This window comes from Felis catus, chromosome B1, assembly GCF_018350175.1.
Source record: "Felis catus isolate Fca126 chromosome B1, F.catus_Fca126_mat1.0, whole genome shotgun sequence".
Lineage (NCBI taxonomy): Eukaryota > Metazoa > Chordata > Mammalia > Carnivora > Felidae > Felis > Felis catus.
In genome coordinates this window covers 32,031,900-32,056,539 of record NC_058371.1, presented here as the reverse complement: position 1 = coordinate 32,056,539, position 24,640 = coordinate 32,031,900, and the positions used below count along the sequence as shown (strand labels likewise).

General features: G+C 48.2%; 1 protein-coding gene across 2 annotated transcripts in view; it reads right to left on the bottom strand.

The window, feature by feature from the left end:
• The window catches only part of EBF2 (EBF transcription factor 2), a 198,703-nt gene extending 174,538 nt beyond the window's left edge, over positions 1-24,165 (bottom strand). Inside the window, exons 1-6 of one of the 2 annotated variants that reach the window (XM_023252459.2) lie at positions 23,603-24,165; positions 21,024-21,180; positions 19,912-19,975; positions 19,552-19,607; positions 18,970-19,043; positions 12,456-12,524 (exon numbers count right to left, since the gene is read on the bottom strand). In XM_023252459.2, the coding sequence (XP_023108227.1) occupies positions 12,456-12,524; positions 18,970-19,043; positions 19,552-19,607; positions 19,912-19,975; positions 21,024-21,180; positions 23,603-23,733 (551 nt within the window). In that variant the 5' untranslated portion in view covers positions 23,734-24,165. The remainder of the gene's footprint in view (positions 1-12,455; positions 12,525-18,969; positions 19,044-19,551; positions 19,608-19,911; positions 19,976-21,023; positions 21,181-23,602) is intronic. The other variant, XM_023252458.2, reaches the window with a different exon arrangement.
• Positions 24,166-24,640: the final 475 nt, after the last annotated feature.

Sequence of the window (24,640 nt, the reverse complement as noted above, 5' to 3'; positions counted from 1 at the left end):
GGAGACTTGGGGAACGCTGAACAAAGGCTTTCAGGGAAGTCAGTATAAAAGTGAACAGTAGGTAGGCAGTGGGCACTAAACAAAACCAATGCAGGGGAGGCGACAAGTCCATAAAACAGGGTCTAGACAGAGCATGAGAGCAAGGCACCGAGAGGTGACAAAAAGAGACAAGAGACAGAGCGCCGAAGAGGGGGCCTGGGTGGCGAAACTGGCAAAGACTGGCGGGGGAGGGGGAGGGGGAGGGCCGGCAGGGACTGCTGACGGTTCCCAATAATGTTTTCTGTTCACCTATCAGCTTCCTAACTGAACCCCCTAAGTGTGAATCAACTTCCACGTGGACAAGAAGATCATTATGAGCCCTACACGAAGGCAGAACACACACACACACACACACACACACACACACACACACACACAAAGGAAGGAACTAAGCCAGCATGAGCCCATCATGGTACAGGGCTCTCTCATGCATCATCTCCCCATCCCAGCACTGTGCGACAGTCCTCACTCCCCTATTTTTCAGATACGAACTGGGATTCAGGTAGGGTTGCCAGATAAAATATAGGATGCCCAGTTAATTTTAAATTTCAGACGACAATGAATAATTTTTCAGTATAAGTATATCCCAAATATCACGTGGGAAAGGCCTATAATGAAATTGCATTTGTTTTTATCTGAACTACAAATCAAATTAGGGCATACTTGCACCCCAAAAAAAATCATTCATGTTTACGTGATATTGAAATGTGACTGGACATCCTATATTTTTATTTGCTAAATCCGGCAACTCCGGATTCAATGAGAGGAGGAAATGAATGAATGGGTAAAGGCATGAATGGTATAGTGGAGTGGTCAAACCCAGATCTGAAGCCAGATTTTGCCAGTTATCACACTCCAGGAATAACAACCACTTCAAGCATGCAACCCACATGTCATAAGTCTGTGTTACGTGCACAACCTTACTTCTTCTGAAGTAAAGTACTTCTTCTGAAGTAAAGTTTTCTTTCTTCTGAAGAAAGAAAAGGCCTTTTTTCGCAGAACAAACTGGCTACATACAAAATTACTGATTATAGGGAAGCAAAATGTCATCTCTCTGACCCATGGCATGGTGCTTGAAAGGTGATGAATCCTCCAAAGCTCTGGTCCAATTAGAAGCTTTGAGATTCAGCAACACCCTATTCATTGGGAATGTCATTGTTCCTCCTGTCCTCTCCTTACACAGACCATCACAGCTGTGTCCTAGGAGTGAGAGATCTTGTCTCTAATCCCAGTTGAGTCTTTGACCTGCCTGCTACATGGCCACTGAAGGAGTTGCTCTTCCACAGAGTTTTCTCATCTGAAATGTGGGTGACTGTCCCAGTGTATACCTGAGTCATGTGCAAAGCTTTCAATCAATCAGGAAAATGTCCTGTGCAACTGTGCAAATCTGGACCAAAGTCAACCAACCAAAAGGCTTGCCCTTTCTCTCCATAGAGAACCACCTCAGGGCTTGATTGGAGGACCTATGTGTGAAGGACAGCATACAGAGCTACGATGGCCCAGACTGCATGACCATTTTGTGAGCTCTCTTTTCTAAAAGTCCTGGCATCCTATGTGCCTTAAAAAATGCAGGTGTTAACCCCAAAGTGCTGGCCGGAATCCAGATGGTTCCATCCCTGCAAATTCTTCCATTCCTGCCATGGTATCAGTGGGATTAGGAATTTCTCCCTATTTCCTTTTCAAAAGCTCCTGTTATATGTGAGCAGCTGCAGCATTTCTCACCAGTTCTGGCTCCTTGGTGGTCTTGAGGGGGCTGGGAGAGTTTGAGTTTAGAACAAAACCTTCCTGGAGGACAATCACTTAATTAATTACCCAGTAGAGACTGACGAAATGCTGACTCCTTATAGACTTGGGTCTAAGCTGCCTGACGTGCTTTGAGCCTCTTGTCACTCGACCACTTTCCTTTCGATCAAATGCCCCCTCCAGTCGCAACTCTAGGTCAACATGAAGAACAGGGCAACAAAGAACATTTCCTATAAGATTTCAATCAGCATATAATCTAATCAAGTCCTAACAGGTAGAGCCCTGAGTTTTATAAATCATCTGTGGATAACTTCCTTCCTATCTCCTTAGGATATGTCATATTTCCCAACCGTTTGGCCTGTTAGCCTCTTGGCTGGTCATAAACAGACCCAGAAGAACTCCTCTAGCCCCATTTGCTCAAAAAGAAAGAAATAACTGGGAGTTCTAGAAAGTTCTCTCAGGATGAACATGTGGTCTTAGCAATCTTTCCCAAGTTCTGGGTCCTTTGTTCCCCCTAAAGCCAGCTAGACAACTCTGGGAAGAAATACCTTTCCTAGAAACAAACATCGATTTCTTATTTCCAGCATTGAACAACGTCACAGTGCTGTTCTACTTCTCCTGACTCATCCCCTTTCTGGCAAACCTGCAACTTAATCACATCATACAATTTTATACGGGAGAAACCGGAAGTTGAAGCATACCATTATTTTGCTCCGCATAACCGCATACATCCACTTGGTCCTCCGATTTTCCCTGGGAATTGCTCCAGGGGACCTAACGCGAGCACTTCGAATGAGAGAATGCTAGTAAAAGTGAACTGGTTTGGGTTTTTCCCCTTTTTTCTAAAGAATTGCTTGCAAACGGTTTGGATTCCGGCTTCCGAGTTCCTGCTCTCTCACAAACATCCAGGCTACTAAAAAATTCACAGATTGCCAGATGGTACAACAGCAGTTCTTTGCAAAGGATCTGAGCTTTCCAGTGAACAAAGGACGCGTACTCATGGGGACAAGTGGCAACATCAGCAAAAGCTTTGGAGTGGTGGGTGTATTGGGGGAGGGGAAGTGAAATGTGGAGAGGTGAGAAAATGGGCCTTTTACCTCCAGTGACTGGTATCTGGCAGGGAAAACCCAACTCCCAGCCACTGCTGATGGTAGGAGGGAGCATATCCAGAAGAAGATGAAAGAAATTAAATCAGAAACTAGGATATTTTGGGGCGCCTGGGTGGCTCAGTCGGTTGAACTTCCGACTTCGGCTCAGGTCATGATCTCACGGTCTGTGAGTTTGAGCCCTGCGTCAGGCTCTGTGCTGACAGCTCAGAGCCTGGAGCCTGTTTCAGATTCTGTGTCTCCCTCTCTCTCTGCCCCTTCCCCTGCTCATGCTCTGTCTCTGTCTCTCTCTCTCTCTCTCTCTGTCAAAAATAAATAAACATAAAAAAAAAAAACTAGGATATTTTTATAGGAAGTCACTAAATTTGAAGCCTGTGCCCATTTTCCCAATTCCTGGCGGTGCAGGGTGATAGAAATAATGCCCAAGTTTTGGCAGGCAAACTGATACATTCCCAAAAAAGTCACAGGAAGCAAAGCATCCGTGAACTATTTTAACGCCTTCCTCCAAGTTTCCCCTACTTCCATTCTCCATTTTCCAATTCATCCTCACAATCATCCCTCCAAAATATTGACCTGACCATAAAATTGCACTACTTAAAATCCTCTAATGTCTTTCCGTCACCAACGAAAGATGTCAAAATACTTTTGTCCAGGCATATAAAGTCTTACAAAATCTGGACCCAAATACTCTTTCTAGCTTCTCCTACTGCCCCCCTTCACATACATCCATGCGCTTCTAAAACTATGAGCAGATTTAGGAAATTTTTTCCTTTCCATATGTCTTCTCCTACCCACTTTCCTCCTAGAATGCCCTTTGATCTCAACTATGAATGTCCAAGTTAAAGTCGTCACCTCTCGTACCTCTACCTAGATGAAAATAATCTCCCCGCTACAGGTCTTCAGAACTTTAATCTCTGCCTCTCTTACGGCAGTTTTTTCTGCACCCTTTTCATTTTTCCATCTGAACTATAAGCTCCTGATGGGAAAGCTTTGTGTCAATTCAATTTTATTATTCCTAACAGCACCTTGCAAAGTCCTTAACATAATAGACCCTTGATAAATATTTCCTGAATGATTCATTCTGCCTCACAACCCTAGATATCTGTTCTTGGCATTGTTTTGTTCCTACCTGTCCCTGGGGGTAAGACTGCTAAGCAGCAGTCAAATACAAGTAGTTACAGGAAAGGTCCTATATAAACTGGCAAAGGACTCAGTCATCCAAACTCTTCAACGCTTGGCAGTCACAGACTAATCTGCCAACTAATATTTACTGAGTGACTGCAGTATCCAAGCCACTGGACAGATGTTACAGGAGATACAACATAATAATTGCTATGACTTTTTTAAAGCATCTATTCAGTCATACGCTATGGTGGGCACCTTACACTAATATTCTTTTTTTTTTAATTTCCAATAGAGGTTTCTTTTTTTTTATATTGAACATAATTTTTATCAAATTGGTTTCCATACAACACCCAGTGCTCAACCCAACAGGTGCCCTCCTCAATGTGCATCATCCACTTTCCCCTCTCCCCCACCCCCCTCATCAACCCTCAGTTTGTTCTCAATATTTAAGAGTCTCTTATGGTTTGCCTCCCTCCCTCTCTGTAACTTCTTCACTACAAGCGTGAAACCTACAGATAACACAATGACTCTAAACCCATATCTTTCAATAATATTCTTAATACAACTCATTGAGAAAGAAGTATTATTAGCACCATCACAAAACCAAGAAATATCAAAGACTTAAGCCACATATGATGCCCGACATCCAAGAATTACAGTGTACTTAGAAATGTAAGGCAAACCCAATAGGTAAAGAAGATAACAACATCCAAACATCCTAGCAAGAGCAGGCACAGGGGGCAAATGTCAAGTGAGAAGACTTGGGCTATAAGAATTGATATCTTTGAAGGGGCAGAATCTGAAGCAGGTCTTGAAAAACTGATAGGATTTATATCGGCAGAGTTTGGGGTGGGTGTTCCAGGCAGAGCTGGTACATGCAAAGGGAGAGAGGAAGACATTTTCAAGGTCTGCTTGATGAAACAAACATTTTGATTCATGGGGAAAGACAGGACTGAACTAGAAAGTTGGAACCCATCTACAATCCACTCACCTAGTTTTCACGTACTTTCCACAGTTTGTAAATAAATATTTCTCCGCGTGATCATTTAAGCTGTGCGCTCCATAAAAGGAGGAACCATGGCTGTTACGCTCCCCAATGGTCTCTTCGTGCCACGAGTTCACAAATATTTGTTTAATAACTGAATAACAACAGCAACAAAATCCTAAATGAATAAACGATGGAGTGAACCAACGTACAGATGATTGAGCCAGTGTGAGTCAAATCTTAAAGCTCTGTGAGTCTAGGAAGACCGGTGAGCCGAGTAGAACAAGTGTAATTCTTAAACACTAGCCCAACTACAGAAGTAAACATCAAAACTCTTCCATACCATCTCTTTGATCAGCAGGGGAAGAGTGATTTTCTCAAACGAAATATCATTTATTTACCACGTAGTCCAGGCTGTCATCTGGTGAAGTGCTTCAACCCAAAAGGATGTATTTTCTATACCAGCACATAGAAGAGTCCCTTCTCCTATCTGTGTCTAAAATGGCCAAGAAACTAGCAAAGATTTTACTGGAAAATAAAGGACAAAGAAAATGAAAGAATGATGCACTCACTTCGGGTAGATAATCTGTGTTGTTTGGTGAGAAAATCTACACCCTTTCTGAGAGAATAGAATTTTCAGTACAAAAAAAAAATAGCCCGGGGCCAGGCTTTTGTAGACTCTTCACAGCACTGGGCTCCCTACACTGGAGATGGGGAATCTGGGCATGGAAGGCACATATTAATAGCTCCCGTAAATTATTGATGAGCAAGGATGATGAATTAGCATGCCTGACACCCAAGCCTGGGCCCTCCGCTAGAATCAGAATTCAGAGCTGGAAGGTAATGCAAAGGTCATCCATTAATCCAATGCACTTCCTTTTACAGATAGGGAAACTAAGGCCCAGAGAGGCAGCTCATGACCTCTGTAACATGAGACAGCTAGTTAGTGCATGATCCGGGGCCAAGAGCAGGCATCCTGATCCTAGTGGAAGGCCATATCTGCTACCAAACGCAGCCTCTCAGTCACGGGGACTGGGGACTGATATTCCATAATGCCCGTCACACACATGAATGTGACTTGTACAACCTCAGAGTTCAATGGCACTTCGGGAGCCAACAGTGCTTCCAGACCATACTCACCAGGCCTTTCCATTCTTACACAGCTCTAAATTCTGGAAAGGTTTCCCTTCTTTACCAAAATCTTTTTCTCTGGAACTTCTACCCATTAACTACACTCCAATTTCGCCACTGAAACTGGCTCTGTGACCTTGGCGAAGTTCTCCAGCTCCTTAAGATTCATATTCTTCTCCATAAAATTGAACTTTTCTTAACCACCAAAGATGAATTAAGAAGATAATTAACGCAAATTACATAGCCAAATGCCCAGCACATAGTAAATGTCAATTAAAGGTTGAGTATCGGTCGTATCCACCCTTTTCAGGGACAGAAATCCTTGTTTGGGACGTGCCTCTACTGACATATCTGGCTTGTCCATTTCCAGGGAAAGGGAGGGAGTTGTCACAGATTGAAAACCAGTGTGAGTGGCCTAAGACGGCAGGAATCTACTAGGCTTTGTGGACATAAATCTCAGCAAGAGCTCAACTCCAACTACTATCCAAATACTGCTTCTGTGCTGAAAGGAACAGTGGGGTTAAAAGCTGAATCGACATTACAAATCAAGAAGAAATTAATATGGAGTTCGTTTGGTAAATTAACAAAAACTCTAGTGTTCAGGTTTAATGCAATACCCTCTAGCATGCCTGGGAGGTCGGTAAGAGCTTTACTCCCCACAGTTATTCTCTGGAAATTCCCATCCCACAAATAATACTTTCCTGGAGTTAAGTGATACACTGGAGAGAGGGATAACAAGCATGGGCCAGAGGAGAGAGGATCCAAACACGCACTCCAATGGAACAAGGTGGTCGATGAGGCAGAAAAAGGTAGGAAAAGGATGTGCCAAACGGCAGGAAAAGGGCAAACAAGAAGCCTGGACCAGAGGGGAAAGCAGCAAGTGAAGATGCTTACCAAGATGAAAAAAGGAGCAAAACTTGGGATTACAATTACTGGAAGAAAGAAAGAAAGAAAGAAAGAAAGAAAGAAAGAAAGAAAGAAAGAAAGAAAGAAAGAAAGAAAGAAAGAGAAAGAGGAAGGGAGGGAGGAAGGGAAGGAGGGAAAGAAAGAAAGAAAGAAAGAAAGAAAGAAAGAAAGAAAGAGGAAGGAAGGAAGGAAGGAAGGAAGGAAGAGAGAAAGAGGAAAAGGAAGAGGAAGGGAAGGAGGAAGGGAAGGAGGGAGAGAAAGAAAGAAAGAAAGAAAGAAAGAAAGAAAGAAAGAAAGAAAGAAAGAAAAAAAGGAAGAAAGAAAGAAAGAAAGAAAAGAAAAAGGAAGGAAGGAAGGAAGGAAGGAAGGAAGGAAGGAAGGAAGGAAGGAAGGAAAAGAAGATAAGTAATGTGGGGATCTGGAGAAATTGGGACCTTCATGCATTGTGGGCGGGAACGTAAGTAGCTGCAACGGAAATGGTGTGGCCATGACTCAAATTACTATTTGGTAGGAACAAGGGCAGAGAAGAGAGTTCCATATTCCACTTCTAGGTCTATACCCAAAAGAATGGAAAACAGACAGTCAAAGAGATATTTGTACACCCCTGTTCACAGCAGCATTGTTCACAAAGAGCTGAAAGACTGAAGCAGCCCAAGTGTCTGTCGACAGATGAGTGGATAAACGAATGTGATATATCCAAACTGGGATATTGTTCAGCTTTCAGAAGGAAGGCAGTTCTGGCACTCTACAACATGAAGGACCTTGGAGGACATTATGCTCGGTGAAATGAGCCAATCACCAAAGGACAAATACAGTAATGATTCTGCTCATGTGAGGTCCCTAGAAGTACTTAAACTCATAGAGACCAAAAGTAGCATGGCGGCTGCTGCGGGTGGGGGAGAACAGACGGTCACAGTTTTGCAAGGTGAAAAGATCTCTGCAGTGGCTCTCACCGCTCAGTAATGTGAACGACCTAAACCACTGAACTTAAAAATGGTTAACACTTAAAAATGGTTACGACGGTCAAGTTCACGTTGCGCGCATTTTTCCACAATTAAAAATTTATTTTTTTTTCCAACGGTTTTTTTTTTTGGGGGGGGGGGGGGGACAGAGAGAGACAGAGCATGAACGGGGGAGGGGCAGAGAGAGAGGGAGACACAGAATCAGAAACAGGCTCCAGGCTCCGAGCCATCAGCCCAAAGCCTGACGCGGGGCTCGAACTCACGGACCGCGAGATCATGACCTGGCTGAAGTCGGACGCTTAACCGACTGTGCCACCCAGGCGTCCCTAAAAATTTATTTAAAACAAAGGGAAGATACCATCAGGAAAACCCACCCATGAGATACTTTTAAGTAAACCTTTTGAATAAGGTTCATTCTGTTGTTTGTCGGGCTTCTGGAAAAAGAAAGTAAACAAAACTACATCAACATTTAAAATGGCCCTCCAGGAAACAGCTCAGAAATATGGAAACCAATGTCCCAGGACAGAAGATCTTGGGATATTTAGCGTATGAGACATGGGCTGATCTGCCCTTCTGATAGAAAATACCGTACCAGTATGCACATGGGCACAGACAGCCTACAAAGATGCAAAAAGAACGTTAGCCCTCTCTACCCATCTGACTTTTTATGGGCTACAAGAACTGGTACTTTAAGGACTCTTTTGTCACTCTCCTACATCAGTGAAACTGTCCCTAAAGAGATCTTCCCACGGACCACCAGATTATCCCTGAGCCCCAGAGATTCAGCAGATACTCAGAAGAAGTTTCCAGACGGAGAAGAGAGTCTGAGAAGAATACAGCCCAGAAAAAACAAGCTCTGAATTAGCTCTGAAACCACAAAATGTAAATCGGCTTGAGACTTTTTATTTTTATTTACCACACACAGATCTTTATAGACAAGATTTAGGCCGAAGACCAAAGGAAGGATTATGGTTTCATTCTTGGTTTGGTCTGTTCCGGTTTTGGTGGGTTTTTTTTGTTTTTTTTTTTCTTCTTTCATACAGGAACTTTGGATTTTTACACTAAAAATTAATCAGCTTTACTGCCACTCTAGACACGCACACATTTGTACACAGAAGGAAGGCTCTACTGGAGGCCTGTGATTCAGCAGCAAGTCCTGCTGGGCTGTGTATTGGCCTGGCTTTTTGGAGAGAGGTGGGGCTGCCCAAGAATTCACAAAAGCATGCTGAAAAGACAGCTGAAAATAAAAATTAAATTTATGTTTCTAGAGAAATCAAGGCAGAGAGCAATTTAGTAGGAAAAAAACAAATCCTAATCTGGGGCTAAGTCTGAGGACCTAGAGAACTACATCTCTGATGGGGGGCGGGCGGGCGGGCACCCTATTATAAAATCCGATGATTTTCAATGAAGGGGCCACATGGTAGTAAAAGCTATCTTTCATCTTTTAAGCAGCCTATTGGAAACTGAATATCTGCCCAAGATGTGGTCACAGGGGCTAAATGAAAAGTCAAGTTGTTTGGCATTTGAGCTGGAAGCCTATCAAGTCAGTGTGATAACACTGCTTGTCTTGTCCCCATCCAAAACTCTGACTGGCCATTGATGAGATCAAGGGCATTTCTGGAATGAGATTCTTCCTTCCCATTCCATTGTATGTCTTTGATTAATAAAAATGGAGTTTACAGCTGAATGGTTGGTTACTTGTCGATTGCAGTCCAGCGGGCAAAATCTGACAAAACGCTGGGCCGGCCAAGGAAAATGATCGAAGGGGTCTTTTGTGGTGAAAAGTTTGGGAACCACCCTTGAGGCTCCCCATCCCCTCCCCCGAACATGCACAATTCCAAGGGAATAAGCAGGCTCCCTAGAGCCAAAGTGGAGCGTGCCTGTTGTGTGAGAAAACTCAAAGAGAGACAGTGTAAATTAACTGCATCTGGTTAGATGAGCGAGCAGGGGGAGGAGATAATTAGTTGGCATTATAGGAACAAGGGCAGAGAAGAGAGTTCTATATTTACTCAGAGGAAATCCAAAATAGACTACTTTGCACCCGTTTGCTGCTCGTGGGGGATCTCAACATTTCCAAGTTGGCAGACGTTGAACACAGGGACGGGATGCAGAACTCAACCAAACCCCTGAATGACACAAACCGCCCATCCCACCTCCCACAAATGGAAACCTGACTTCATCTCCTTTTACATCCACAGGGAAGGGAAGGAGGCGAGGGTAAGCCCAAAAGACATTCAGAAGTAATAAGACAAGGGCGAAATCTCCAAACAAAAGCCCTACAATGAGTAAGCAGAATAAATGCATCTGTTTACAATAAAACGGGTACTCTAAAAACCTGATGATGGCCAATTTATGGCACCCTTTGGTATGTCTCCGTGTGTAGATGCGCAACATTTCAAAAGTAACACGTATTTCAAGTGATGCAGAGATATCACTGGGCTGTTTTATTGTGCACAGGATAGTAAAAAGTAAATGCCATAGTCCCATAAAGCTCTATAATATGCAGCCAAGATACAATTTCCACCTTCGAAGACGAATTTAAGGCATTCTAGCACAAACAATGAAAGCACCTAATTTGAAAATCTTCTCCCTCTGTAGATGCTAAAAGACTTTCTTTTGTACGGGTACCATGCGTATTACATAGGATTAAAACGTAGATATGTCAGGCTTTATCCGCGGGTGCAAGTCGTATGCGGGTTCTTAAAGTAAGAACGGCTAAGTGCAGAGTCATTAAGATGTGTGCTTATGAGATGGAAGGTGCCGATTAGGATTTATGGGTTGGCAACCATCTTTAAAGCTGATTTGTGGGGACCTTATTCCAAGAAAAGATGCCATAGTCATGAGGTCGGAAGACCTCCTTCAAAGGGGAGCAAAAGTGTGAGGAGGAGAGTTGAAGATTAGTGAGGTCAGCGTGCATCCTGGAAAGGACTGGGTCTGCATCTAGCTGTTCTCATAGGCTTCGAATTCCCCCAGAGGATCCTGAGGGCATCCTGGGAAGTTGGGAAATGGGGCCACGTGCGATCAACACATCCAACTCACAGAAGTCAGGACAGACAGTGCTTGGGAGAGGCAGGCTGTGGCAGTGAGAGGAGCACGAGCCGAGAGGGACAGACAACTGTGTTCTAGAGCCAGCTCTGCTCCACCCAGCCGTGCAATCGTGGGCAAGTCACGTCACCATTCCCGGGTCAGCCTTCCGTCTATCAGATGAGGGAGATGGCCGACCCCAGAGAGTTCTTACAACCCCTGCATTGTAAGCTTCTATGCACTTTCAGAAAAACAAAAAAAAACAACGGAATTCCAAACAGCTCTCTAAAATTGGTCCCCCGTGAGCCTCCTACGATGGCAAAAGCACCCTGCACATCCAACAGACATTTTACATTTGGTTCTCATCCTCTTCCAAGCACCTCAGAGAAGTCTGCAGAACCGCCACGGACATTTCAGGAGCCTCCTGAAACCTACAGCGGCAGCCAGTACCCTCCGATCGTACCATGGAAGAACAGAGCTGCTGAGTGCTTTGTCCAAGGTCAGAGGCGAGGACAGGATCAGGATTCCAGCCTCCCCGTTCCTAGGGCTATGCTATACTTTCCACAAAGAAACCAAGCTGGCTTTCTGGGAAGAATGCCAGAGGTTCCATTCTCCCAACTGAGAATTCATTGGGATATTGGAATAACAACTTTGGAGACTGTGGTCTCTCCAATCCATTTCAGGACCTGGCTAGAAACACGAAAACCCAAAGAAAAAAGCAATAGGGAATTATTCCGTTTTTTAACGAAAGAGAAAAAATTAGGGGTGGGAATATGGGATTTCTTAAAAATTACATGATTGCTGGAAGTTAATTTGGTATTTCTTCGTTGGTTTGTAAGTTCTGTTTCCAATCACAAAAACAGACAGCTGAGGATGCCTAAATCACATTTCAATGAATTAGCATCTTGTCCCAGAGAATCTTTCCCACTCTGAATAGAACAGAAGACCCAGAATGCAATGCTCTGTGGTAGAAAGGAATCTCCCTCGATGCAAGAGAGAGTTTGTCATAATCCCCTAAACTGTAATCTAAACTGATAGTCTTCAACCCAACAGCCATCGCGGAGAATGACAAAGGGGATGACGCTTAACTCGGGGTACACTGCCTCTTCCAAGAAATTTAGTGAGACCCAGCTCTGCCAAATAGGAGAGCTGGCCTCCTTTACCATCAATATCCACACACTCCTTATTAGGTTGACATCAGTGCACCTGGAAAAGAATCCCAGCATAGATTTAGAGACACATGTTCAAAAAGGAAGGTTCTGACTTCTTCCAAGAAAGGCCAACCGGAACAAGAGAACACATGTTGGACTAGCTCTGCCTTGAAGATAACATGAAACCAACCTTATGGCAAATCCCAAGTGATCGATACTCAGCGTCGAGGTTCATAAAGGAGAGAAACCAGAAATGATCGTTTTAATCACTTTTGCCCCCTACCTGTCGATGATGACAGGGTCTGAAGGAGTCTCATTTCGGTTTCCACAACTTTTCTTCTCGCAACATCGACTGCAGATTGGGAAGGAACCAAAAGAGTAAAAGAAAATTGTTAAAATCAGGAAGATACAATGAGCATGCAGCATAGAAACATTCACAAAAATACACACGTCCTAGGTAGCCTCTTAGCATTCAGAGGCTCGAGCACAGAGTTTATGGCCATGTTTCAAAACAACGCTGGACCTGAAGCCCAAAGATACTCCCTCAAATACTCTGTGGCTTATGACTGGGTAATTCTCAGCAAATCACAACTTTCTCAGGAGCCATATTTGTATTCTGAGCCACGGGCATTGGACTTTTAAATCCATAAGGTCACATCTTATAGACCCGTGTTGAATGATTTTATGATTGTGTATTTTAGATCTTTGTGTCTCAATAAATATTTGAAGAAAGAAGGGGCAGGAGCACGGACAAAATAGACCCCCAAGTAGCTGCCTGGACTTATCAACCTTATTTGTGTAATCTTTCCAGAAAACTCTGTGTACTTTATAAACATTTATTTATTTATTTATTTATTTATTTATTTATTTATTTATTTATCTATTTATTTATTTATTTATATCATTTTCTAAAGATGACGGGAGAAGACCAGAACCATGGTATACATTGTGAAATAGGGGAGAAAACGAGGCAGGGAGCTCTGAAATGATATCTCCAATGATTTTCGCCGAGTCCAGAACAGAAATGGGACTTGATGCGCGAAGTGCCATCTTGCAAACTCCACCTCCCAGGGCTTCCTCCTAGCAGAGTACCTGGTAGGGGCTCAAAAACCACTTGTGGAATTAGCTGGGAGGGAGAGAGAAAGACGAGGTCCGACGGCAATTACGACAGATAAGCGGGACCCCGTCAAACCTGAGCAGAGAACAAAATGCTCCCTTCCAAAGGTGTCCGCGCGAAAGACCTAGACAGATGTGACAAGAGCAAAGGAAGCTGGGTGGTGGGGAAGCACTGAAAAAAATCACCTCCCCACATGGCTGCCGCTGCAGACTTCTGAATACCTCTTGGCTCATCCAAGCACATGGTCTACCATCAATGGTAGTTGCTTATGGATGTAGGCTTGCAGGGCATAGGAAAAAAAAAATTACCATCCACACTGGTGCGAGAATATGCCTCATAAACATTAGCAAAGTATATGTAAGCACTGCCTTCCCCCGATCTGTTGAAGAGTGAAGCAACACCATAGGAAGATTGCCCAAGTGACAATCAGGGCTCTGGCGTCCGACCCAATGCTGTCACCAAGCAGCTGCGTGAGTTTCGTCAAATCTGTTTAACCCCCCTGGGCTTTGCCAACCTTATATATAAAATTAAAATATTGGACTAGATTGGGGTGCCTGGGTGGCTCGGTCAGTTAAGCGTCCACCTTCAGCTCAGGTCATGCTCTTGTGGTCCGTGAGTTCAAGCCCCATGTGGGGCTGCGTGCTGACTGCTCAGAGCCTGGAGCCTGCTTCTGATTCTCTCTCTCTCTCTCTCTCTCTCTCTCTCTCTCTCTCTGCCCCTCTCCGCCCATGCTCTGTCTCTCTCTGTCTCTCAAGAATGAATAAATGGAAAAAAAAAATTTTTTTAAATATTGGACTGATTATCTCCAGAGTCCCTTCTAGGTTTACAAAGCCTGTGAGGCAGCGAGATCCCCAAGCACCCTTTGGAGGTGACGACAGAGCAAGAGGGAAGCCATGTGGCAACGATACCGAAGCCTTATACCGGCCCAGACACAGATTTGCTTTCTGCCTCTTCTCCGTCCATTTGCCCTCGCTGGTCCGCCACAGAAGTACAAACAAACGAATAAAGAAGAATTTTTAAAACTTTTAAAGTTCCTCTTCCCTCCTTGCAGGGATGTGTGCGTGGATGACGCGGCGAACCGACTCCAGCATTCTCCGAAAGCAAAATATACTTGAGAGATGCTAAACAAGTCCCACCAAATGAGCGCTAGGAGCTTTTAAGACACTTAATCAAATTAGCAGGAAGTAAAAGAGAAAAGGTCTCCACTTCCCTAAATACCAGAGTTTGCCACTGGGGGCTTCCTGAAATAATATTTTGCCTTTGAAATTATATTAGGTCTTAACTTTTAAGATTTCAATCCATCGCAAGATTAACACCAATAAAAATGCCGGTCAGCTGCTTTCCTAGGTCCCAAAGCCCTTGTCTCTCCTCCCAACTCGCTATCACCACCCATTTCCGTCTCCCTCCTCTTCTGTTTCCATTGCTCATGTCAGCAGAATACCTTTGCAGTTCAGGCAAACATTTTCCTCCTCAGCAACACAATCTCAAAAGCCCATGCATGCTCGTTACCTAAAGACCTTCCAGCTAGACTCCCCTTTGACATCACCAGCATGGCAACGTGACCCAAATTATGTGTACGGTGCTGGGTACGATTTAATTACAAGAGCACACACTGTTGGGATGTGCCGCTGTGTCTAGTTTGAGAAGGAATGATTCTGAAGAGGCCGAGTAAGTTTGCAAGAGTGCTCGGCCGAATTCAGCGGCTTTCCGCGGGGATTTTCTCTGAAGGAAAAGAAAAACAGGTAAAAATGCAAGCCTGGGGCCAGTGTGACACAATGTGGGGAATCTCATCAGGGAAGGAGCCGATGCCCGAAGAAAAATGCAGAGGAACTTTAGGACCCAATCTTCCATTTTCCAACAGTAACGTCTTTAAGCATAATCTCTAATGTTCACGGGGCAAAAAAAGATGGAGAAGACACTCACTTGGCAGCTGGACTGAAATAGTAAAGGTATAAAAATAATAGGAGTTGGGGCGCCTGGGTGGCTCAGTCGGTTAAGCGTCCGACTTCGGCTCAGGTCATGATCTCATGGTTCGTGGGTTCGAGCCCCGCGTCGGGCTCTGTGCTGGCAGCTCGGAGCCTGGAGCCTGTTTCCGATTCTGTGTCTCCCTGGCTCTCTGCCCCTCCCCCACTCATACTTGCACGTGCTCTCTCTCTCTCTCTCTCTCTCTCTCAAAAATAAACATTAAAAAATAATTTTTTTTTGAAATTAATTAATTAATTGTGTTTGCCCCATTTGAGCCCTTCTTAAAATTTCTCTGGGTTAGGCAAAACTAACTCTTTTTCTTTCTTTCTTCTTTTTTTTTTTTTTTTAGACAATGTCTCATCAAGATGTCCTCACTATTTTTTTTTTTCAAATCTGGTTTCTTAAATGACATTCCGTCCTCATGCCAATAATATCAACATAAGCAAAGGGAAGTGGGAAGTGGGAGACATTCGTGAACCCACAGTCGGTCTCTAAACAACTGCTCTGAGATCAGATATGTGGATGGTGGATGTGGAGGACTGGGGCCCTGAATTACTCAGATAACAAACTCCATTCTCCCCTCCCTTTGCTGTATAGACAAAGCCTGTGCAACCAGCTTCAGGTTCAGCTCCTTTAGTTAAAAGGCTTTATAGGGTTATTTTCTAATAAGCAAGTCTCTAGGTCTGAAGTTCCTGGTGTTTCTAAAAACCGAACAAGACTGTGAAACAGGAAAGGAAGGGGAAAAATAAACAAAGAAGAGGAAACTGAACTTGGCATCACGTTGACTGTGTCCCTAACTACCATGGAGAGGCTCAGAAGTGCTTTTTCCCTAATGAATGAAAATGAAGGTTGGCCCTCCCCTCCTCACTTTGGCTGGGTTTGGTTTATTTTATTCTAATTCTGATTCAGAGAACCTTTTACCTGAAATCCTCTCAATTTGCCTACAGGACTCTGCCCTTCCGCATCTCCTCACAGAGTCTTTAGAGAGGGAAAGAGACAAAAAAAAAAACAAAAAAAAACACATGGGGACGAGGCTGGGGGAATATGGAAAATTGCATCCCAATCCTGAATCTTACCTGCATTTTTCAGAAAGGAAGAAAGAAGGGGGATGAGGGATGGCTGGAGAAGAAAAAAAAAAAAAAAAGCCCCAGCCACGGACACAGGGTGTCCAGTCAGTCAAACTCCTGCTCGAGACGAGCGAATGTGCCCTTTCCCCTCCAAAATCGTTTTTAAAATTCAACCCTCAACTTTCAAAAATCTGTCTCTAATTTCAAACTCAAATAAGCGCACAGCATGGTGGCTTTTGTTTTGTTTTCTTCTCCCCAACTCCTCCCTGCGATTGCATAACAAAAGTGTCTAAATTCACACCATCTGGCCGATAAAGACACTGGCCCCACTGCCCGGCTGGCCCATCTGATTAGGGCCCTGTCTAGCCTGCGCCTTGTGGCGAAAAGTCACAGCTGTGGGGTTTGCTCGCGCTCAATACAACTCTGTTATTAGCCAGCTGTAGGCCTTGAGACGACTTCTGTTCAAATTATAATATCTTTTAACCCTCTGAGCATTGAGGGCACAGGGGTGGCTGGCAGCAACATAACAACTAGATTTCTCCTTGCTAATAATTGGCAAAATGAACTAAAGCAGGGAAGAGGGGAGCAGAGACGATTGGGGAAGAGAGAAAAAGTTATTCCTAAAGAGATTTATTTTGTTCCCCTCCAAAAGCTAAATATCAATTTATGAGCAATCTTTTTTTTTTTTTTTTTTTTTTCCTAAGGATCACAGAAACCATTCAGGGCAATCAATTCCCAGGTATGCCCAAGAACACCATGCAGATGGAACTAAGCATGAGCAGGAATCTCTGAGAACATCCCTCTATCACTGACTGCTAGCACTTGCCTTGAAGATGTGGGAGAAAGAACTTTTTTCCCTTCCTGGAGAATCAACCAGCTCTGACTGACAAATTGAGATCTTCCCCTCTGGATACATCCAACATTTGCCATCATCCCAGTGATCGCCCAAAACACACACGCATGCACACACACATGCACACTCCATGCGCAGTGCCCATCCGATGGATCATTTATTTACCCATAATTAATATGTGTTTTAAATTCTAGTTTGGGGAAGAAAATAGCAGAGCGTCTTCCCTGGTCTCAAATGCGGAGAAGTTACAGTACATTAAATTTTTATATTGTGTTACTAATGCAGACTAAACTAGAGGCTTTAAAAATTGATGCTGCTACTTAGACAGCATAAAATGAGGAGGATTTGATTGGGCTTAAAAATAAACATGTCAGCCTTAACTACAGCTGGATGGGGCGTGCGAGCGTTATTTAAAGTGATAGGTGTAATTCGTCAGACAATGGGCCAGTTTGGGGGTTTGTTTTCTTTTCTTTTAAGAAGATAATCTCTCCAAACAAAGACATTTAAAAGTATAAAGAGGGATAAAAAAAAAAAAGACGCCCTTCAATTAGCCAACTAAATCAAAGTGTTCTGACTATTTAATCTAGGTATTACACGCAAGTTCATCTTGGAATTGTATTTTCTTTCTGAACGAATCTATCAGGGGCCCTGGGATCATGGCGTGGCTATCCACTTACTCCATCACCCATCACCTCACCCGGCTACTCAGGCAGGGAAGCTCTATTCCCCTCGGCTGAGGCCCCTGGCAGAACTGAACTTTGCATTTGGCAAAGTTTGTTTTTCCTAATACTTGGTCAAAACCAAAACAAACATGGCTGATTGTTATGGTTTCTTTCTGACTGGGTTGGGAGGGAGCCGGGGCTGCTAGGAGCTGCCCATAAAACAGTCCAAGCTAAATCAGATGGCCTGCAATTACCCAAAACTAGCAAGTCTGGAGCTGGTAGACATTCGCCGGAGCAGGAGCAGTCAGAGTAAGGAAGAACTGAGGCTTTCTCCCCCGTCAGGGATTTTGGAGAAAGAAAAACACGTATGGAATCAACGCTTACATTTTTACAATAAAATAACCACCTCTTTCAAGAGTTTCCTTCTTATACCCTCTCTCGCGTGCTCTGAGTTCCCCACTACCCAAACGGTTGTTTGAAAGGATGAAGAATTAAGAACGGACTGCACTTTCTACCCAGTAGTTTCTCCTGACCTCAGAAACTCCCCGGACTCGTGAAATCTGCGGAGAAGCCACATCCCCGGAGGAAGGAAACCCTTCCGCATCACAGACAGGTGCCTTGGCGGTTGGGGATGGGGGTCTCCACCCTCGGGTGGTCCCTCTCCGGGACTGCAAGGTTTTCCAGTGCTTTGACTCGGTATGCCACAAGTGGCCCCTCCTGGAAATCCACCCAGAGCGGGCCCGACAGGCGGGAACCTAGCGGTGCGGACCTCGGGTGGAGACCGGTTCAGGCAAAGTTCACGACCCCAAATTCGGCCGGGGGCTGCCCGCCCCCTCCCCGCGCTGCCACCGACCGCTGGGCTACAGAGACTTTCCAGTAACGGAGGAGACTCCCGAGATGCCAGGGCGGTGAAATCCTGAGTGGTTGTGGGTTTCCTTTTAGCGTCTTAACGGATATGCTCTAAGAATCTGACCTTTAAGGGGAAGTTCTAGCGGATCGGCCCCCGGGGTAAGGCCTCCCTCCCTCCCAGCCATCATTGCTGAAAGGCAATGCCGGGGGCTCACGGGAGCGCGGCCAGCGAGGCTCACCTGCCCCGCTTTCCAGCAAAGCCCGCAGGAAAAAGCGACACTTACCTGCACATCACTTCGTGCGTCAGGAGAACTCGGCACATTTCCGGATTCTTATTTTGTCCCTCGTAAGCTATGGGCTGCAGGGGAGTCGGGGGCAGGGAGGGAAGATAGGAGGGCAACGGAGAGACAAAGGAAAGGAGACTTCAGAGCAAGCACAGAATCGTGGGGTGGGTTTTTGTCCCCTCTCTGCCCACTACTTCATTAGGAGTTAGCACAGAACCTGAGCTGTGGCCCGGTTAATTCAGGCGACAATGATAATAGAGTAGCGAAGTTGGCCCTAATGAAAACATATTTTCTGCAAAGGTGGGGGGGGGGACGCGATCTCGCAACAATTCTCTCTTTGCTCTTTTGCTCCCCTGCCCCCACCCCCCCCACCCCCCCGGCCAGAAAGAAACAGGACAAGGGGGAGAGAGAAGAAAGAAAAAAAAAAATTGTTCTCCAGGTTGGACAGGTTCTTGCTATTCGACGTGGAGAGGCAAGTGAAGTCTGACCCAGGAAACCGCGGGGGGTGAGCAGAGGTCAGGGACAGACGAGGGGGGGAGGGGGACGCGGGAAGAAGAGGAGCCGGGTGGACCTCCGACTTACCTGCTTGGTGACCGAGTCGATGAGCCTGACGTACAGGTCCTGCTCGGTGCGGACGCCTGCGGGGGGAGGGGGCGGGCACGAAGTCAGGGCCGGGGAGCCCCTCCCCCGCACCCCCAAACCCGTCCCGGCGGTGGGGGCAGAGGCCCAGGCAGCCACTCCAGGCTCCGGGCTGCTGGCTAGCCGGCGGGCTGAGCCGTCCAGGGGGCAAAGACCCCCCCGCCCGTCCCCTGCCCCTGACCGAGCCTCCCGCAGCCCTGCCCACCCCAGGCCTGGAGGCCGCCGGCCAGCGATGGCGGCAAGGTCAGCTGCCCTCCTCGCCGGGTACACGTGCGGGCGCAGCCGCCGGCGCTGGGCGCTCACCATTGCTGTAGAGGAGCTGTAACTTGTAGTGGGTGCCGTTGTTGGTCTTCTCGTTGCCTTGTTCCTGAAAAGACAGGCAGCGTTCGAGCCCCTTTGCCTTCCAGCACCCCCCACCCAAAGGAGAGACTGGAGAGCGTGCCCCACACCGCCTCCCGCCGCCTTTCTCGCACTCGCCCTGCAGCTTTGAACAACCCCCTGCCCAGCCCCAGGTCAAAGGGCAGGAGCTTCTGCTGCCGCCAACCCTTGAAACTTACTACAGCTCGGACCACTTGATGCTCTCCAACCCCTCTGTCCCTCCCCCTCAAAAATGTCCTCAGAAGTTTGCCTCCGGAGCCGCCACCATCGGACTCTGCGGCCAAAGCTGCCTCAAACAGGCAGCCCCTCCGGATCTCTCGGTCCTTAAGAAGCCCCAAGGCTTCTCTCGGCGGAAAGATACAGGTCTGTCATTTGGCACGGCAGCATCCCGGCTCCATCCCGCCAAGACTGGAGCTTCTGGGGCCACAAGCTCAGGGACCCAGGGCCAGGTTCGAGAGGGACCTCCGGAAGCCCCTTCCCTAAAGCTGGCATTGTAGAGCTGAGGAGACTGAGGCCCAGAGAGGGCAAGAGACTTTCCTTTCCTCACACGTCCGTTTCATCTGGGATCAAATCCCGACCACCGAGCCTGGGTCGGGAGCAGGCACTGCGCTCAGGAGGGAGAGTGGGAGAGAAGGTTCATTGGGGAAAGCGGGCCAAGACCGGGCTCTGGGTTTGCACCTAGTAGCTCCCCACTCTGCCGGCGCTGGCAGGTGCAAAATAATAAATAATCCGGAGAAGGGCATGCTCTAGTCTGAAGGGCGTTTACTCCGCGGCCAGTCCAGGACCAGGCTCTACGACTGACCCGGAGGCTAGGTGCGCAGAGCCGCCAGCGCCCCCCCCCCCGCAGCGTGTGGTGCGGGAGCGGAGTCTGGAGGAGGCGCCGGGAAATCGACTGATTTAGAGGCTTGGGCCAGAAGCCTCGATTTATCATCCCTGATGATGTGAGTGGAAAAGTGTCGCGAGTGACAGATGGAATCTTTAGTGCTCTGCAAGGTGGTAGTTATTAGGCCGTGAGAAGAGGGGGGACCTCCGCTTACTTTGTCGTTCTCCACAAAATCTACGAAGGCTGTGCGCTCGATCTCCACCGGCTGCCCCTGCCTGTCATAAAGCGCCAGAACGAAGTGAAAGAAGTTGGATTTCCTCAAGTTGGAGGGAGGCTGCTTCTCAAAGTGGGCCCGGGACAGGGCGACTCCGCTGCGCAGGAAGAGACACCGAGGGGGCCACCGGACAGAGGGAAGAAGAGAAAGACACAATGTTACCAACGTCCCACACAAGCACCGCGGAGGAGGGTCAAGGGTTCCCGTCCCGGGTCCAGAGCTCTGGGCCCTTCAGATCTTTTTTCAGTTCGGTTTAAGAAGAACGGACTCCTTAGAGTAGTCGCCGCGGCCACAGGGGTCGGTTGGCGGAGCCGACGCCCTGTCCACTGCCACGCCCGCTGTTCCAGCCTCCGGGAGTCCCAGCGCCTGGCAGCTCACGGTCAGGCCTTTAGTGGAGCCCAAAGGATCTCGGGTGTGGGCCTAGGCTCAAAGCGGTCCCCTAAGGAGGCGGCCCAAGTCCTATCCCGCAGGGCCGCCCCTATCTTCACCCTCAGGTGGCGCCGCCGGCTGGATCAGGATTTGGAGCTAGGACCCCGGGTTAGAGCAATAAATGCCTCCTTACTTTTGAAGAAGTGACTCTGTCCTGTCCTAGAGCTACTGCCCGCTACGCCCTCCTTGCTCTCTCCAAAAAGTTGGTGGCTGGGAACGCCTTGGGGGCGGGCGGGAAACCCAGAGCCCAAGCCTTGGCCCTACAGGGAGAGGCCTCACCTCCGGCTTCCCTCGCTCTTCCGAAAAGTTGCGCCCCGGACAGTGGCAGAGCGGAATCCCTGGGACCTGGGATCGAGGGCCACTGCCGACAACGTGATACTGGGGACCCCGCCCCCAGAACTGCTGCGCTTGAAGCAGCCAAAATGTTATTAAGAGGCAGAGAGCGTCCTCGCCTGGGGCCAGAGGGATCCCCGCTTAAGCTGCATCTCCCGGCGGCGCCAGCCAAACCCGCTGACCGCGAAACCCATGTTGGAGGACCCGGGAGGCGCCCTCGAGCGTTTTGAGTGTGCGCACACACCTCCCTGCAGACCCGTCGCGGCCGGGGACAAACTAGCCGCCAGATCACATTTAACAGAAGTCTCAGGGCCCAGGCGAGCGCGCAGATGGCCAGTGCTGCCCCGCGGCGCCGGTATCGCTGGGCCTTCTACCCTGGGGCGCGAGCACTTTCACTCTTTTGAATGGTGTAAAATTTTGGCTAGAACCCGCCACTCGGGGTGCCTATTCCAAGTTTCACAATTATTTGATCGGGGGAAAGGAGGAAAGTAGGGAAGGTGTCTTTAAGGTGCTTGGCTAAGGAAATGCGCCTCTGAGCCTTCTCTAGAAAGCTGCCTAATTTCTCCCGGTTGAGCCCAGAGAGTACCCAGACGGCTGCGGAAAGCCGTCGCCGCCTTATGCTGTCCGCCTTGGGGATACTGGCGTGCCTGGGGCTCGGGCAGAAGGGAGGCAGCCGCCGCCAGCCCCGGTCTCCTCTCCTCCAAGGGTGGAGGCTGGTTCGCTCTACCCGGGACACCTGGAGACATGGCTGGCCTGGGAAAGGAGTTATTTCTCTGCGTGATGTTAGGACTTAGAGGGAGATGGCTAGGAGAACGGATAGGAAGGCTGAAGTCGTGGGAAGAAGTTCGAGAGCACTTTGGGGTTGGGGGAAGGAGGCTGTCTCTCCAAGACAAGGACGCGCAGACCACAAATCCCAGCTCAGTAGTGGTGATGAGGGAAGGGGACCGGGATGTCTCCGTGGAGTGTCATCCTAGACAAGGCGTTTACTATCTCAGCAGGCGGACGCTTAGAAACAAAGTCAACTTCAGCAACTAGCAAAACTAAAGGCTGGTGATCCCTGCGTTTGCGGCCCATCTCCTCGCCTTTCTTCTGCGGCTCTTTCCTTCGTCTTTTCTTTTTAATCTCTTCTCTCCCCTCACCCCCGCCTCCGTGCGTCTAGTCCACTGTTTTTATCTCTGCGCCTGGACCTCCAGCCTGCACCCCCTCCTCCCGGAGCTCCCAGCCGCTTTGCCTTCCCAGCAGCGGCTCCGGCCTCTCCCACTCCTCGCGCCGCCGCCGCCGCCATCTGGCCGCGGGGCTTCCGGCCTCCAGGAATCACCCGGCAAGTTGCGGGAGGAGAGGCGCTTGCACGCGGAGTGGCGCAGCCCGGGAGTCGCCGGGAAGCCGGCTCTCCTCCGGCGGCCGAGGCTGCCAGCTCGCGTCCTCACGCTCCGCTCCGGGCTGGCATCGCAGGACTAGGGGCTGAGCTGCAAGGCGTTGGATGCCACTTTGCTATTTTTCCTCCCAAAGAGTGGTGTGTGGGGAAGGAATGGGGGAGAAACACAGACGACCCAGGCAGTTCGGAAACTTGAGTGTTGGCTAGGGAGTAAGTGTCCCCCTGACTGCAGCGACCTGCCTGCCCTGGGTCGAGCCCCAGCGCGTGGGGCGAGGGCGACAGATGGGGGAAGAGGGAGGGGACACACAGAGAGACGGTGAGAGAGAGAAAGCGAAGGAGGGAAAGACTTAAGAACGTAATAACTGTGAGGCCATATCGTTACCTCTGCGCCGCGACATTGGCGTCCACCACGCCGACATTCCGGACCCAGGACCTGACGGAATCCATCTCGGCACCCAGCGATTTGTCTTTCAGAGCTGGTCCTCTTCCTAAAGTATCTTGAATCCCAAACATTTAAAAAGTCTGGTCTACTGTCGCTTTAAAAATACGAGTTACAACACTGTCCCTACTGTTCCCAACGCTGTCACCAAACGGTCTCCTCCAAAAGCAATCCAAGAAAAGGGATCAAGAGCCGAAGTTTGAGTCTCTCTGGAGGGGAGGGGTGGGGGGAGATAACCCGTCCTTCGCTTCGCGCGTGAGGTGCGGACTGATGTAGTTAAAGTTTGGGTTTTATCCTCCGCAAGTTCAGATCTGCCGCCTGAGGCCCTCCGTCCTAGGTCGCTCGCATCCTTCCAGCGGCAGCGCTGCCTCCAGAAAGTGATCACAATTTAGAAGCATCACCTGTTCTGGGAGAAACGGGAGATTGATGGCTGCCTAATCTCTCCCCTTCCTCCTGGTCCCCCCCCCCTCCCTGCTCCTCCCCACCGCTCGAATTTAGAAAAAAAAAAAAAAATCCCCAACAGGATCAGTTGTAAAAGGAAGGGGAAGACCCGGAGCCGAGAGGAGGCGGTGGCTGCGAGCACCGCGGAGCCGGGCTGCAGCCGCGCGCGGGCCCCATGAATGGGTTACTACGGCCGCGGTCGCGGGAGGCGGAGCCGCGGCCCGATAAGGAGCCTCATTTGCATGGACGCTCGGGATTGGCCGGCGCTGGGCAGGCCGGGCCGACGTCCTCCGGCGGCGCGCGCCACGCTCGGCGTTGCCGGGAGTCCGGGAGGTGAAAGGGGACAGAAAGCTGTGGACGCTGCGTCCTTGTCCAAACTCCGTGTGCGTGCGTCGGCTGGGGGCCCCAAATCCTGCACTGAAGGCTAGTGATCCGACCCTGCAGGTTGGGATGCGCCCGCTCAGTCCGGCCGCGGGAGCGCGAAGCCTTCGTGGATCCCGCCTCTAGATGCAGATTTTTGCAGCCTGCCGGAGGCATATT